The sequence below is a fragment of the Hyperolius riggenbachi genome, chromosome 4 (genome assembly GCF_040937935.1).
Source record: "Hyperolius riggenbachi isolate aHypRig1 chromosome 4, aHypRig1.pri, whole genome shotgun sequence".
NCBI lineage: Eukaryota > Metazoa > Chordata > Amphibia > Anura > Hyperoliidae > Hyperolius > Hyperolius riggenbachi.
In genome coordinates, this window is record NC_090649.1 from 97,118,996 (window position 1) to 97,133,320 (window position 14,325).

Sequence of the window (14,325 nt, forward strand, 5' to 3'; positions counted from 1 at the left end):
TTTTATTTTTACATTACTGGGTCCAGCAGAGCGAGCATCCTGGTCTCCATAACGATGTACACGAGGAGGATCCTGGGAGCGTGACGACACCTCTGCCCGGCGATCGTAGAGAGCCTGGTCCCCAGCTCATAGTGGGACACAAGCGCACCGTAGCTGAGTACGGCCATTGGATAAACAGGTGAGACCTGTCTGTTGGGAGCGTGCGATAGTGAATTGTGGAGTCTCAGAGCGCCCATTTCTCTTTCTCTTGTATTTTCTCCTTTGTGGTTTTATCTGGGAGCAGCCGAGCATTTACAAGGTGGCCTGATCGCACCTAGAGGCATATCCACTACCATACAACGTGTGGGACCATGGTCATGACATCACACTGTGGGAATGGTTTCACCACAATATCAGCCACAGACCTCAAGGGAGGCAAAAAGACCACCGGACATTTGGGCACCGCCATAGGATGTAATGTGAATTTTGGCTACAGCTGCGTTCAGAGGGTAATTTGAACGTTGGCAAAAAACGGAGAGCAAATTACAAGAAAAGCAGCGCAATTCGAGTCCATGGCAGCCTGGAGGAAGAATAGTAATTGAAGAGCAATTGTTAGCCATAATATGCCCCCACAAAAAACACACATGTACAGTGGAGGAAATAATTATTTGACCCCTCACTGATTTTGTAAGTTTGTCCAATGACAAAGAAATGAAAAGTCTCAGAACAGTATTATTTCAATGGTAGGTTTATTTTAACAGTGGCAGATAGCACATCAAAAGGAAAATCGAAAAAATAACCTTAAATAAAAGATAGCAACCGATTTGCATTTCATTGAGTGAAATAAGTTTTTGAACCCCTACCAACCATTAAGAGTTCTGGCTCCAACAGAGTGGTTAGACACTTCTACTCAATTAGTCACCCTCATTAAGGACACCTGTCTTAACTAGTCACCTGTATAAAAGACACCTGTCCACAGAATCAATAAATCAAGCAGACTCCAAACTCTCCAACATGGGAAAGACCAAAGAGCTGTCCAAGGATGTCAGAGACAAAATTGTAGACCTGCACAAGGCTGGAATGGGCTACAAAACCATTAGCAAGAAGCTGGGAGAGAAGGTGACAACTGTTGGTGCGATTGTTCGAAAATGGAAGGAGCACAAAATGACCATCAATCGACCTCGCTCTGGGGCTCCACGCAAGATCTCACCTCGTGGGGTGTCAATGGTTCTGAGAAAGGTGAAAAAGCATCCTAGAACTACACGGGAGGAGTTAGTGAATGACCTCAAATTAGCAGGAACCACAGTCACCAAGAAAACCATTGGAAACACATTACACCGCAATGGATTAAAATCCTGCAGGGCTCGCAAGGTCCCCCTGCTCAAGAAGGCACATGTGCAGGCCCGTCTGAAGTTTGCCAATGAACACCTGAATGATTCTGTGAGTGACTGGGAGAAGGTGCTGTGGTCTGATGAGACCAAAATAGAGCTCTTTGGCATTAACTCAACTCGCTGTGCTTGGAGGAAGAAAAATGCTGCCTATGACCCCCAAAACACCGTCCCCACCGTCAAGCATGGGGGTGGAAACATTTTGCTTTGGGGGTGTTTTTCTGCTAAGGGCACAGGACAACTTAATCGCATTAACGGGAAAATGGACGGAGCCATGTATCGTGAAATCCTGAACGACAACCTCCTTCCCTCTACCAGGAAACTGAAAATGGGTCGTGGATGGGTGTTCCAGCACGACAATGACCCAAAACATACAGCAAAGGCAACAAAGGAGTGGCTCAAGAAGAAGCACATTAAGGTCATGGAGTGGCCTAGTCAGTCTCCGGACCTTAATCCAATAGAAAACCTATGGAGGGAGCTCAAGCTCAGAGTTGCACAGAGACAGCCTCGAAACCTTAGGGATTTAGAGATGATCTGCAAAGAGGAGTGGACCAACATTCCTCCTAAAATGTGTGCAAACTTGGTCATCAATTACAATAAACGTTTGACCTCTGTGCTTGCAAACAAGGGTTTTCCCACTAAGTATTAAGTCTTTAATTGTTAGAGGGTTCAAAAACTCATTTCACTCAATGAAATGCAAATCAGTTGCTATTTTTTATTTAAGGTTATTTTTTCGATTTTCCTTTTGATGTGCTATCTGCCACTGTTAAAATAAACCTACCATTGAAATGATACTGTTCTGAGACTTTTCATTTCTTTGTCATTGGACAAACTTACAAAATCAGCGAGGGGTCAAATAATTATTTCCTCCACTGTAAGTAGATAAATACTTGTCATACTTACATAACAGATGTATTGCACTGTCCACGTTTTGGATTTCATTTTTTATTTCAAATTTCTTCATTCTCCTGGCAGTGGCCATCTTGTGCCCTCCAGGTTAAAGAATCCCTACCTCCCCCCCCAACATCCCCCCTCCTCCCCGCACTATTTGTGAGCACAGCGGGGAGGATAAATGCAGCAGGAACAGACTCACCACAATAATGGATCCAAGCGCTGCTGTTCCCATCTATACCGCCGGCGGTAGTGCAGAGAGTATAGAAGGGAACTGCAGCGCCTGGAACCATTATTAGGTGAGTCTGTGTACGCCGCCTTTATCCTTCCCCAATGTTCATCGCGGGGAAGAGGGGGAATGCGGCGGGCGGAAGAGGAGGCAGACATGTCACTGGAGGAGGGGGGCAGAGGATAGTGACAGGAGACAGCCTCTGGCCCCCCTTCCTGCGCCCTAACAGCAGCAGCTACCACCGCAGTGAAGGGGAGACCAGGCGGCCAATCAGAAAGGAGAGAAGTGAGCGACAGAGGCTTCAGCCAATTAGGCTGATTCAGCATGCCATATCACTTCTCTTTTGCGTCTGCGTACCAATATAGAGCCTGGGGGCATGAGGAGAGAAAACCTAATTGGGAAAAAAGTAAGCTTGATTTTAAATTTTGAATTTCATGGTTAGCATTCTTTTTACCCATGTAACAGCCTACAATAGAATATTACTTTTGTATTTAATGCCTAACAGTTACTCTTTAACACCACCAGAACTTTTGCAGGAGCAGGGGGAGACATTTTTTTGGCTTCACCCTACTCCCAAATTTGCCGACACTGTTTCTGGATGTAGGTCACAAACCCCCCTGAAGATATGAGAAGAAAAAAAAAAGATTTTGTGGGAAAGGGGGTATCAGCTACTGATTGGGATGAAGTTCAATCCTGGGTTAAAGTTCCTTGTTTAAAGTGGATCTGAACTCTTGCACGGGACAGAAGGAAAACCTATAGAAATGCACCCTGTAAGTACTTAAAGCAGTTAGCCTGTCTAATTACTCCTCATCTGTGACTAAGCACAAGTTGGACTGGTTAAGGACTCTGCCTCTGACACAAGAGACCTGGGTTGTAAACACAGCATGTTAACAGCATGGCGGCTTCCGTGAAAACAGGAAGTAGACAAACTTCAGATTTATAGCAGGATTTGTATCAGCTGTAACAAAGAAATGTTATTTCTTTAAAAGGTTATTATGCTGCTGCTTATCTTTTAGAGCCGAGATAAAGTTCCAAGTTCAGGTACGCTTTAAGGACTGCATGAGGGAAATTACTAAGTGAATACTAAATGATTTATCACCAAGGGGATAATAGGAAAAACAACCCCAAGTCAGGAGATATGTTTAGAGAATTGTGCCCATGGTCCATATTTTTATGTACCTGTGTTTGTTTTGACTCTGTACAGCACACAAAAGAGTATGGTGTTACATAAATCAATAATAATAATATATAATGCAGAGAGGCCAAGGTATGCACAACAATAAGTGAACATACAATTAAACAAAGAATAACTGAAAGCAAATAGCAGGTTTACACATTTTTACTTTTTTTCCCTTTCTAAAACATTCACACTTTGGTCAATTCAGACAGCTGTTATTTCTGCGACAAAGTTGAGGCTCAGTATGTGTGGTACCCTATGATACAAAAGAACATTCATCTACAGCAAAAACAATCCCTTTAGAGTGATGCATAAGAAATATACAACATTTTATAGCAAAACAAACTAAAAAAACAAACAAACAAAAAAAAACGTTTTAGGAAACAAGGAATGGCAATGGTAAAAAAGAAGTATGCGGATCGTGAACTCAAAAGTTTAAAAACAGATCAACTTGCATAAAAGTTTAAAAATGACATTTCCAAACACGCATTGATGATGTAAGTCGTCTGTACATTGTGCGATCCAATCCTCGTATCTCCAAGATGGTGCGGTTCCCATGATCCAGATATGGTGTCAGACATGAACAGGAGTCCATACTAGAATGGCACGCTCAGTGTCTCTGAAGCTGGTGGGCCTGCAATGTATTCCATGTAACATACAGCCTCCAGCAGTGAACGCAGGGCAACGCCAGCCCAATGCATGCTCTCTTCATTAGGTTGGCAGAGGGTCATCATCACCTTTACTGCATTTGCACTTGCAGCACAAGACAAAAGGCGTGGCCAGTAAAAGGAAAGGTGAGGCTACTAACAGCAACAGCCCGAATCCTGCAAATATTCCCACCACCTGTGGGGAGATAAAAAACAGGTTGAGTATAGATACCTGTGGAAATCCAACAGTGTAATTGCAGAAAGCCACCACAAGGTGGTGCTGGTTGGTAAAGAATGATTATTGTGTTTGGACTTATTGGAATGGTACAAACTGTAGTTGTGGGGATAATAATAATGAAAATAAAAAATAAAAAAAAACCTATGGGGCTCATTCACACAAATGCAACAACATGCGATCCTACTAATGACAAACAGCCATAAAAAAGCGATAAAAAAAACCACACATTTTCCTTAGGGCTTTTTTCCACATATTCCACTACCACAAGTCCTCCATGATCCATCAAGTGTGCGGCGCAATTGTGATGTGTTTGCGATTTAAGCCAGGAGGAAAAAAATTGAGCAGCAAAACATTTTGTGCTGCCAAATCGTGGAAAAATCACATGGCAGTGCAATTGCCGTATAGGAGCTCAGTCGCAAACATAAAAAAATGCAGCAGAAAAATAGCGTCACAAACGGACTGCACTAATGGAAAATTTTATCTGGGGTTTCAATCATTTTAGGGGCCTTTTTCCCTACCAGAGTTTTGCGATCCAATTCAGATTAAGTGCAAATCACAAAAGGCTAGGTGCAGGGAGATGGAAACTGCGGAGGTCGTTTCCATAAGTGCGATTATGGGAACATTATGGGTGCACTATGGGTGTCGGAGGCAGGGGCAGACTGATCATTAGGGCACTTGGGTATGGACCGAGGGCCCGTGGTCAGTATGGGGCCTGCCCCTGGCGCGATTGAGAGGCAGGGTGCAGCGGCGGACGAAGCATGCATAGCTGTTTCAACTCACCTTCCGCCGCCGATCCTCTATCTTCTTCCTCTCTCTATGGCGTCCGTCGCGCTGGTTACAGCACCTCCCTGTGATGACATGCGGTCACGTCATCACAGTGAGGTGCTGTAACCAGCGCGACGGACGCCAGGGAGAGAAGGAGGAGAATAGGAAGAAGATAGAGGCTGCGGGGGATTGGCAGTGTAAGGTGAGTTGTAACAGTAATGCCCGCTCCCCCCACAGCTATGCCCGCTCCCTCTGCCGCTAGAGGCACCTTCCTATCTAATCTATACTACAGGCACCTACCTATCTAACCTATACTGGAGGCACCTACCTATCTAACCTATACTCAGGACACCTACCTATGTAATATATACTGCGTGCACCTACCTATCTAATCTGTACTGCGGGCACCTATCTAACCAATATTGGGGGAACCTACCTATCTAACCTATACTAAGGGCACCAATCTAACCTATACTGGGGGCACCCACCTATCTAACCTATATTCGGGGCACCTACCTATCTAACCTATACTGCGGGCACCTACTTTTCTAACCTATACTGAGGGTAACTGTACTGGCTACCTATATTGGAGGCACCTACGCCTCCACCACACAAGTGAGTGTAGCTTGAGGGTGTACGGGGCCCCAATAATAACCAATTGCCTGGGGGCTTAATGAGTTGTCATTCGGCCCCTGGTCGGAGGGACATTAAGGGAACACTATGGGTGATCTTGTGTCAGAGGGACATTATGGGTGCACTGGTGACGGAGTGACACTATGGGAAAACTATGGATGCACTTGTGATGTAGAAACCACTGTTGATGGAGGGACACTATGGTGCACTAGTAATTGAGAAATGCCTCTACCTCCACCCACCCCCCCCCCCCCCCCCCCCCATTGCAAAACAAATCTGTTTAGTGTGGAGAAATGGAATGTCACATGTCTGTACTGAAGAGGCTAAACTGTGCAGAATAAATGGTAAGAACCACAATAACCCACAATAGCCTCATGTGCCAAAGCATGCTTTCTCAAAGTAGTGCCGAGTGCTCTGGCATGTGGTACGGTTGTAGATTATTGTGGCTCACATGTTTACTGCTGGATTATATAAAGACATTTAAATTTGGATGTGCGGGATCCCATCTCTCTCTGCGCGGCTGGGTTGGACTTTGAGGTAGGATCTGAGGACCAAGAGACTGGAAATTACATACACAGAGGAGACTACTTGTCTCTCTATAACTAGACCTTCAGAACTTTTTAATGAGCGTTGCTTTTTTATTTTAGAGAGTCTAAAAGCTGGAAATCATTTTTGTTATGTAACGCAAGCTGAACATAGCATGTGTTTAACCTCCTGGGGACCGCCGAGTGTAAATCCTATGCCGCACTTGTGGCTGCCCAACATTCATGTGGCGTATGATTTATGCCGCCTGCTTTTACCGCTCCTGCTGCGATCGTGTGCACCCGAGAGGGGAGATTACACATGTCATATGACAGCCGACATCTCCCCTCACTGATCAGGAGCCATAGCGATTGGCTCCTGATCACTATGATTGCTGGCTGATCATAGTGATCACTGAAAGCAGCAGTGGTAGGAGGCGAAGAACAGGCCTAGGACTCACCTTCCTGATGTTCCAGCAATGCATACGAGAGATAACGGCGCCGGTAGACTTGGGCGCAGGACACAGCCAGTATATGGCTGATCCTGCTTCTGCACAAGTTCCTGGCAATGTTAATTACTATTCCCCCTACAGGCCGCCATGGATAGTGGGGGAATGAAATAATTCGGCTTCCAGCAATTGCTGGAAGCCGAATTATTGTTTTAAAAGCAACTTCAGCTCTGTCTTCTGACGGCGCTGAAGTTACTCCCTGTGCCTGCGATAGCCGTAGTTCCTATTACGGCCTATGGTGGCGCCGGCTGCGTCCAAGTCTCCTGCGCTCAAGTCTCCAGCGCTGGATTTAGCGTGTTCGCCAGCAATTGTCACTCTGCTCAGGCCAGCATCACAGCTCGCTCTGTCTCTGTTGGGTCCTGGCTTGATGACATCATCAAGCCGGGACCCGGAACTCAGCAGCAGTGCGAGCAGGGATGCCATCCAGAACGGAAGAGGGTAGAGCTGCTCATCATTGGACCCTGGGAGGTGAGTAGTGTTTGCTGGCTATACGTGGGACACCCATACCTAGCTATCTATACTGGGGATACTTCTGCCTGGCTATCTAAACGCCTCCAATGCACAAATTGCTCTGGTCCTTAAGGTGGGTGGAGTTGCCAGTCACCAGATGGTTAAGTGCAGGAGAGGGGCGATGTGTACAATGAAGGTTTGACAGCCTGTTACCTCACTGGCTTCTATCATGTCTAAAAATCCCTGCTGAAATTCTCTCTGATTAGTTAATCCTATCAACCTGCTATGGGCGTTTTAAAACAGCATGAAAGGGAACATGAAGTGAGAAGGATTAGACCCCGTTCACATCACAAACGCGGATGGCCATGCGTGCGGAACGCAACGCATGCGAATGCACGCCATCCGCGTTTGTGTGCATTGCGTGGCTGATCCCATCACTGAAAAGTGAATGGGACAGCCACGCGTTTTTTTACAAAAAATGCATGCAGCATGCGTTCCCGGACCGCATGCAGTGTGGACATCAGACGGTGCACTCAATGCACTGTCTGATGTCGTGCGTGTCGGCCTCCCGCACGCGTTTCCAAAACGCGGCTGGAAACGCGTGCAGTGTGAACGGGGCCTAAGGAGGCTTCCATATTCATTTTCTTTCAAGCAATACCAGTTGCCTGGCATGCATGCGGATCTCACACCCGAAACAAGTATGTGGCTAATCTTGTGAGAAACATATGATCTGCAAGCTTGTTCAGGGCCAATGGCTAAACATATTAGTGGCAAAAGATCAGCAGGACAGCCAGGCAACTGCATTGTTTAAAAGGAAATACATATGGCAGCCTCCGTATCCCTCTCACTTCCGGTTCTCTTTAAGATCAAAATGTCTCCATCCTCTTTTTTTTGTAACAATTTGTTACAACCTTTAAAAAGCTTACTAAAAATGCACTTGAAATAGTTCAAATCTTTGCGTTTACCTTTTTTTAAAACCTGATCAAAATTGGTGTGCAGATGTCTGACAGCAATAGATCCCTTTTTGATAAGATTCAGAGAGGGATCTAACTGATGACTGAATCTTTTGCCCATCTGCCAATGTATGGGCACCCCAACGCTACCAGATAATATTTAAAAAAAAAGAAAACTTTACAGCAAAATCTCTGTTATCCAGAACTCAGGCAACCAAAAGTCTCAACTAACCAGCATGGCTGATGAATAACGGGAACAGTTTTTTAGCGGGATTTGGAGGCATTAAATACTTATCGAGCCTCCAGCGATGTCTTGTAGACTCCCTGCTGCTTTCCGGCACCGTGCATGGAAGCCAACATGTCAGGTCAGGTGACGTGCACGGAGTACGTCGGAAAGCAAGCTGCTAGGAGCTGCAGGGAGACTACAAGACATTGCTGGAGGCTCGGTAAGTATTGAGTGGGGGAGTGTCGTGCTTTTTAGGCAGGTTGCTCAAGCAACTGGCAAGCACATGTATCCACAACAGACGATCCCCCCCAGTGCCAGATACTGGCGACTCTGCTGTATATATTTTACACAGAGGACACTTCTCTGGGACAAAGGAAGGTAGGATACCTATCTTGGTAATAAGGAATTGGCAGACAGGTGTTCATTGCATGATGTGCCAGACTGGAATCCTGTTACTAGTGGGCCTCTTTGTCAAATAAGGATAAAACCAAACCCTTCACCAGTGAGATGTACCAGGTGTGGGGAGTAACCTTCCATAAGGGCTTTTCACTTAATCGGTCCATAAATTCCTAGACTGAGCTCTCTCTTTATATATAAAGTACAAGATAAGGCTCACCAACCTGTGTTCTGTGCCATATGACGGATGCTCGGGAATGGCCTAGTTTGTTCCGACAAGGTCCCTTATCATAATGTATCAGCAGGAAGTCATCCTGTTAAAACATAATCATGTTTAGCAACTATACATTTTCCATTTCACAGCAATGCTGAACTGTGTGATGTAGAAGAGATGTATACTGACATCCAGAGACTCCAGGCAGTACCAGCAGAAGGCATGCTTGCAGTTCTTACACATCATCTGTGCACAGCCTTCATCCCGCTCTATGTAGACCTTACATTTAGGACAACGCTTGATGGGCACATCGTCTTCCACCGCTTTCTGTGCAGAGCTGAAAGAACAAAGCCTCAGATTGAGACAGGCATCCTCACGCAAGCATATCTATTATTATTATACCATATTATTATTGTACCAGCATATAACATTGGGGGGGTTGATTCACTAAGACTAATAGCGCAAGTAACCTCCTGTGCATAGAGAGCGCTAGTAACTTGCGTCTGCTCCATCCTGATAACAGGCTCTCTGCTCGTCCTGCCCTGAGCCCCTTTGGGTCCAGTGGTTTCAAAGGACGAGATCCCTGCCTTCTGATTGGCTCACTTGTCAAGTGACAGGCAGCCTATTGGGCCAATCAGAAGGCAGGGATCTCATCCTTTGAAATCCACTGGACCTGAAGGGGCTCAGGGCGGGACGAGCAGAGAGGCTGTTATTGGGATGGAGCCGAAGTTAGTTACTAGCGCTCGGTCCCGCCTCTTGAGCTCTTCACCTCACAATGGAATGTCTGTACCATCGTCATAGTCTAATGTTCCTAGCGCACTTGCACATCAATTTTCAGGTGAACCAATTTAACAGACTGATGTTTTTGGGAGAAAGCCCATATAAACACAGGGGACACATACAAACATCACACGGTGTTCTCGCCAGGATAATATGTTACCGTGCTGCCCCTTATTTTCAAAGTCCTATTCAGTAACATGATTGGTCTAATTTTAATACTATTTTAAACCTTAAAGTGGACCTGAACTCTTGCACAGGAGAGAATGAAAACAGATAAATGCACCTTGTATTTAGAAAGTTTAGCTTGTCTAATTCCCCCTCATCTGTGACTAATCACAACTGTAAATTGATCTGTCAGCTCAGGAATCACCTCTGACACAGCAGCTACTTTGTAAACACAGGATGTTAACCCTATGTCTGCTTCCATGAAAGCAGGAAGTAGACCCTGCAGATTTTTTTCAGAATTTATTTTAGCTATAACAAAGACATGTTTTTCTTTAAAGATTATCATGCTGTTTCCTCTTTTTTTAGAGCAGAGAGGAAGTTCTGAGTTTAGGATCACTTTAATGGATACTCAAGTTGAGTGGGATATGCAGATTCTCATCGTTATTACATCAAAAAAAAAAAAAATACCAGCGGCCTGACCCTTTTAGTAATTGTTTATTCTCAGTAATGTTTGAAAAAGGTGAGGAAAGAATTTACAATGGGAAACACTGACAAAATAATTTATAAATGAATTTTGTAAAAAAAAAAAAAAAAATGTTTATTCATTATGTTATTTTCACATTATCACATTATTTACAGTTCTGCCTTAAAAGGCTTTTCTTTTTTTCAGAAAATCAATCAACAGTTGAAAAGTTCATTTTGGCTAACTTGTTGAATATTGATTGCTGTAATGATTGCATCATATATAGCCAACAAGCGAAAAAGGTCAGGCACATAAAGGGGTCACAGCGGCCAATCAGGTTCCTGTTCACTGAAATAAGGTTATGAGAATGCATTCTAAACTTTCTGACACCTGACATTTTTATTTTACAATTTGTCCTATTAAAATAGGTCATGTGGCTGGAAATCTAACCTCTGGCTAGGCAAATACACACCCATTTTCTTTACAATAGTGTCTCAAGGGTATGCGATAGGACAACCTGAAAACTTTGTGAACCACTTAAAGGACAACTGAAGTGAGAGGGAAATGGAGGCTGCCATATTTATAACTTTTTAAATGAATACTATCGAAGTATGAATTTATTTTTAAATGCTGTATTTTGTAGCACACATTAGGACAAGTACTAGGAGCAATTTGATTCCTCACACAGCTGTTTCTCTCAGCTGTAAAATCCTCCTCAGTTTTGAATACAAAATGTATCTAAATACTGAGGCTCCCAGAGGGCTAGACCATGTCTCTGCACAGGGGAGTTGCTATCAACTCCTCGTTTTATAGTTTAATTATCACTTTGCTGAAAGAATCTTATTAATATGGTGGTAAGGGGTTAAAGATTCTAGCAATGTGCGTTTATTATCTTTGCTTCTCTTGACTGATAAAGATACTAATAATGCTAATTGTAAACAGTGGTCTGCCCCTCTCAGCAGCTTGTAAAGTGGATGCAGCCTGGAGTGAATAACCTCAAGCAGGCAACCAGACTAGTGTTATACTGTAGCTAGTTATATTCCAGCAATATTCCAGCTCATTTAGTTACCTGTTACCACCTCAGATGAGCCTATTTCTCCTCATGTCTCCTGCATGCTGTGAGTGACACAGTGACATATATTTGTGAGCTGTGTGAGAAATTACTTTTTATTGGTAATGTGTACACTAATTTAGAGAAGTAAAAAAAAAAATGAATTTCAATCGATAGTATTCCTTTAACCACTTGAGGACTGCAGGGCTAAACCTCCTAGTGACCAGGCAATTTTTAGCTAAATTGGCCACTGCAGCTTTAAGGCCAAGCTGCAGGGCCGCACAACTCAGCACACAAGTGATCCCCCCCCCTTTTATCCCCACCAACAGAGCTCTCTGTTGGTGGGGTCTGATCGCTCCCCCCATGTTTATTTTTTTTTTAAATAAATATTATTGTTATGGTTTTTTTTTTCAAAACCCCTGTTTCTTTAAGTTTATTCCCTCCCTCCCTCCCTCCCTCCCCACAGCCAGCCAATTATGGCGATCGGCTGTCATAGGCTTCTGCCTATGAGAGCCGATCGCTCTCTTGTCCCCCAGGGGGACAGCCGTGTCACACGGCTGTCCCCAGTGCAGCGCTGCTGCTCATCGCAGCGCTGCACCAAGTAAATAGACGGCGTGATCGCCGTCTAACAGTCTCCCGAGCGGCAATAGCCGCTCGGAGACTGAAGGCGGGGCGGAGCTCCGCCCTCCGAGCATGAGATGCGCGCGCACCATGCGCGCGATCTCATGCAAAACAGAGCCCCAGGACTTTACGCCAATTGGCGTTAGGCGGTCCTGGGGCTGCCGCCGCGGCCACGCCCACTGGCGTGACGCGGGCGGCAGAAGGTTAATTAAGTAATACCAGCTGCCTGGCACTCCTGCTGATTCTCTGCCTCCAATACTTTTAGCCATAGACCCTGAACAAGCATTCCGCAGATTAGATGTTACTGACATTATTGTCAGATCTGACAATATAAGCTGCATGCTTGTTTCTGATGTTATTCAGACATTTCTGCTGTCAAATAGACCAGCAGGGCTGCCGGGCAACTGGTATTGCTTAAAAAAAAATTAAACATTGCAGTCTCCATATCCCTTGTCATTTCAGTTGTCCTTGAAAGTGGAACTAAACTCAGAATTTCCTTGCTGCTTTAACCACTTGAGGACCACAGTCTTTTCGCCCCTTAAGGACCAGAGCCTTTTTCTCCATTCAGACCACTGCAGCTTTCACGGTTTATTGCTCGGTCATACAACCTACCACCTAAAGGAATTTTACCTCCTTTTCTTGTCACTAATACAGCTTTCTTTTGCTACTATTTGATTGCTGCTGCGAGTTTTAGTTTTTATTATATTCATCAAAAAAAGACATGAATTTTGGCAAAAAAATGATTTTTTTAACTTGCTGTGCTGACATTTTTCAAATAAAGTAAAATTTCCTATACATTTGAGCGCGAAAGTTATTCTGCTACATGTCTTTGATAAAAAAAAACCATTCAGTGTATATTTATTGGATTGGGTAAAAGTTATAGCGTTTACAAACTATGGTGCCAAAAGTGAATTTTCCCATTTTCAAGCATCTCTGACTTTTCTGCGCACCTGTCAGGTTTCATGAGGGGCTAAAATTCCAGGATAGTACAAATACCCCCCAAATGACCCCATTTTGGAAAGAAGACATCCCAAAGTATTTAGTGAGAGGCATGGTGAGTTCATAGAAGATTTTATTTTTTGTCACAAGTTAGCGGAAAATGACACTTTCTGACAAAAAAAAAAAAAAAAGTTTCCATTTCTTCTAACTTGCGACAAAAAAAAAAATGAAATCTGCCACGGACTCACTATGCTCCTCTCTGAATACCTTGAAGTGTCTACTTTCCAAAATGGGGTCATTTGTGGGGTGTGTTCACTGTCCTGGCATTTTGGGGGGTGCCTAATTGTAAGCACCCCTGTAAAGCCTAAAGATGCTCATTGGACTTTTGGCCCCTTAGCGCAGTTAGGCTGCAAAAAAGTGCCACACATGTGGTATTGCCGTACTCAGGAGAAGTAGTATAATGTGTTTTGGGGTGTATTTTTACACATACCCATGCTGGGTGGGAGAAATATCTCCGTAAATGACAATTGTTTTATTTTTTTTACACACAATTGTCTATTTATAGAGATATTTCTCCCACTCAGCATGGGTATGTGGAAAAATACACCCCAAAACACATTATACTACTTCTCCTGAGTACGGCGATACCACATGTGTGGCACTTTTTTGCACCCTAACTGCGCTAAGGGGCCCAAAGTTCAATGAGTACCTTTAGGATTTCACAGGTCATTTTGAGAAATTTCGTTTCAAGACTACTCCTCACGGTTTAGGGCCCCTAAAATGCCAGGACAGTATAGGAACCCCACAAATTACCCCATTTTAGAAAGAAGACACCCCAAGGTATTCCGTTAGGAGGATGGTGTGTTCATAGAAGATTTTTTTTTTGTCACAAGTTAGCGGAAATTGATTTTAATTGTTTTTTTTCACAAAGTGTCATTTTCCACTAACTTGTGACAAAAAATCAAATCTTCTATGAACTCACCATACTCCTAACGGAATACCTTGGGGTGTCTTCTTTCTAAAATGGGGTCATTTGTGGGGTTCCTATACTGCCCTGGCATTTTAGGGGCCCTAAACCGTGAAGAGTAGT

General features: G+C 44.1%; 1 protein-coding gene across 4 annotated transcripts in view; it reads right to left on the reverse strand.

Annotated features, from left to right (window-relative positions):
- Positions 1-3,810: 3,810 nt before the first annotated feature.
- Positions 3,811-14,325, reverse strand: part of RNF144A (ring finger protein 144A) — a 78,377-nt gene continuing 67,862 nt past the window's right edge. For all 4 annotated transcript variants that reach the window (XM_068279097.1, XM_068279098.1, XM_068279099.1 and 1 more), the window contains exons 6-8: positions 9,406-9,553; positions 9,227-9,316; positions 3,811-4,507 (exon numbers count right to left, since the gene is read on the reverse strand). In XM_068279097.1, the coding sequence (XP_068135198.1) occupies positions 4,376-4,507; positions 9,227-9,316; positions 9,406-9,553 (370 nt within the window). In that variant the 3' untranslated portion in view covers positions 3,811-4,375. The remainder of the gene's footprint in view (positions 4,508-9,226; positions 9,317-9,405; positions 9,554-14,325) is intronic.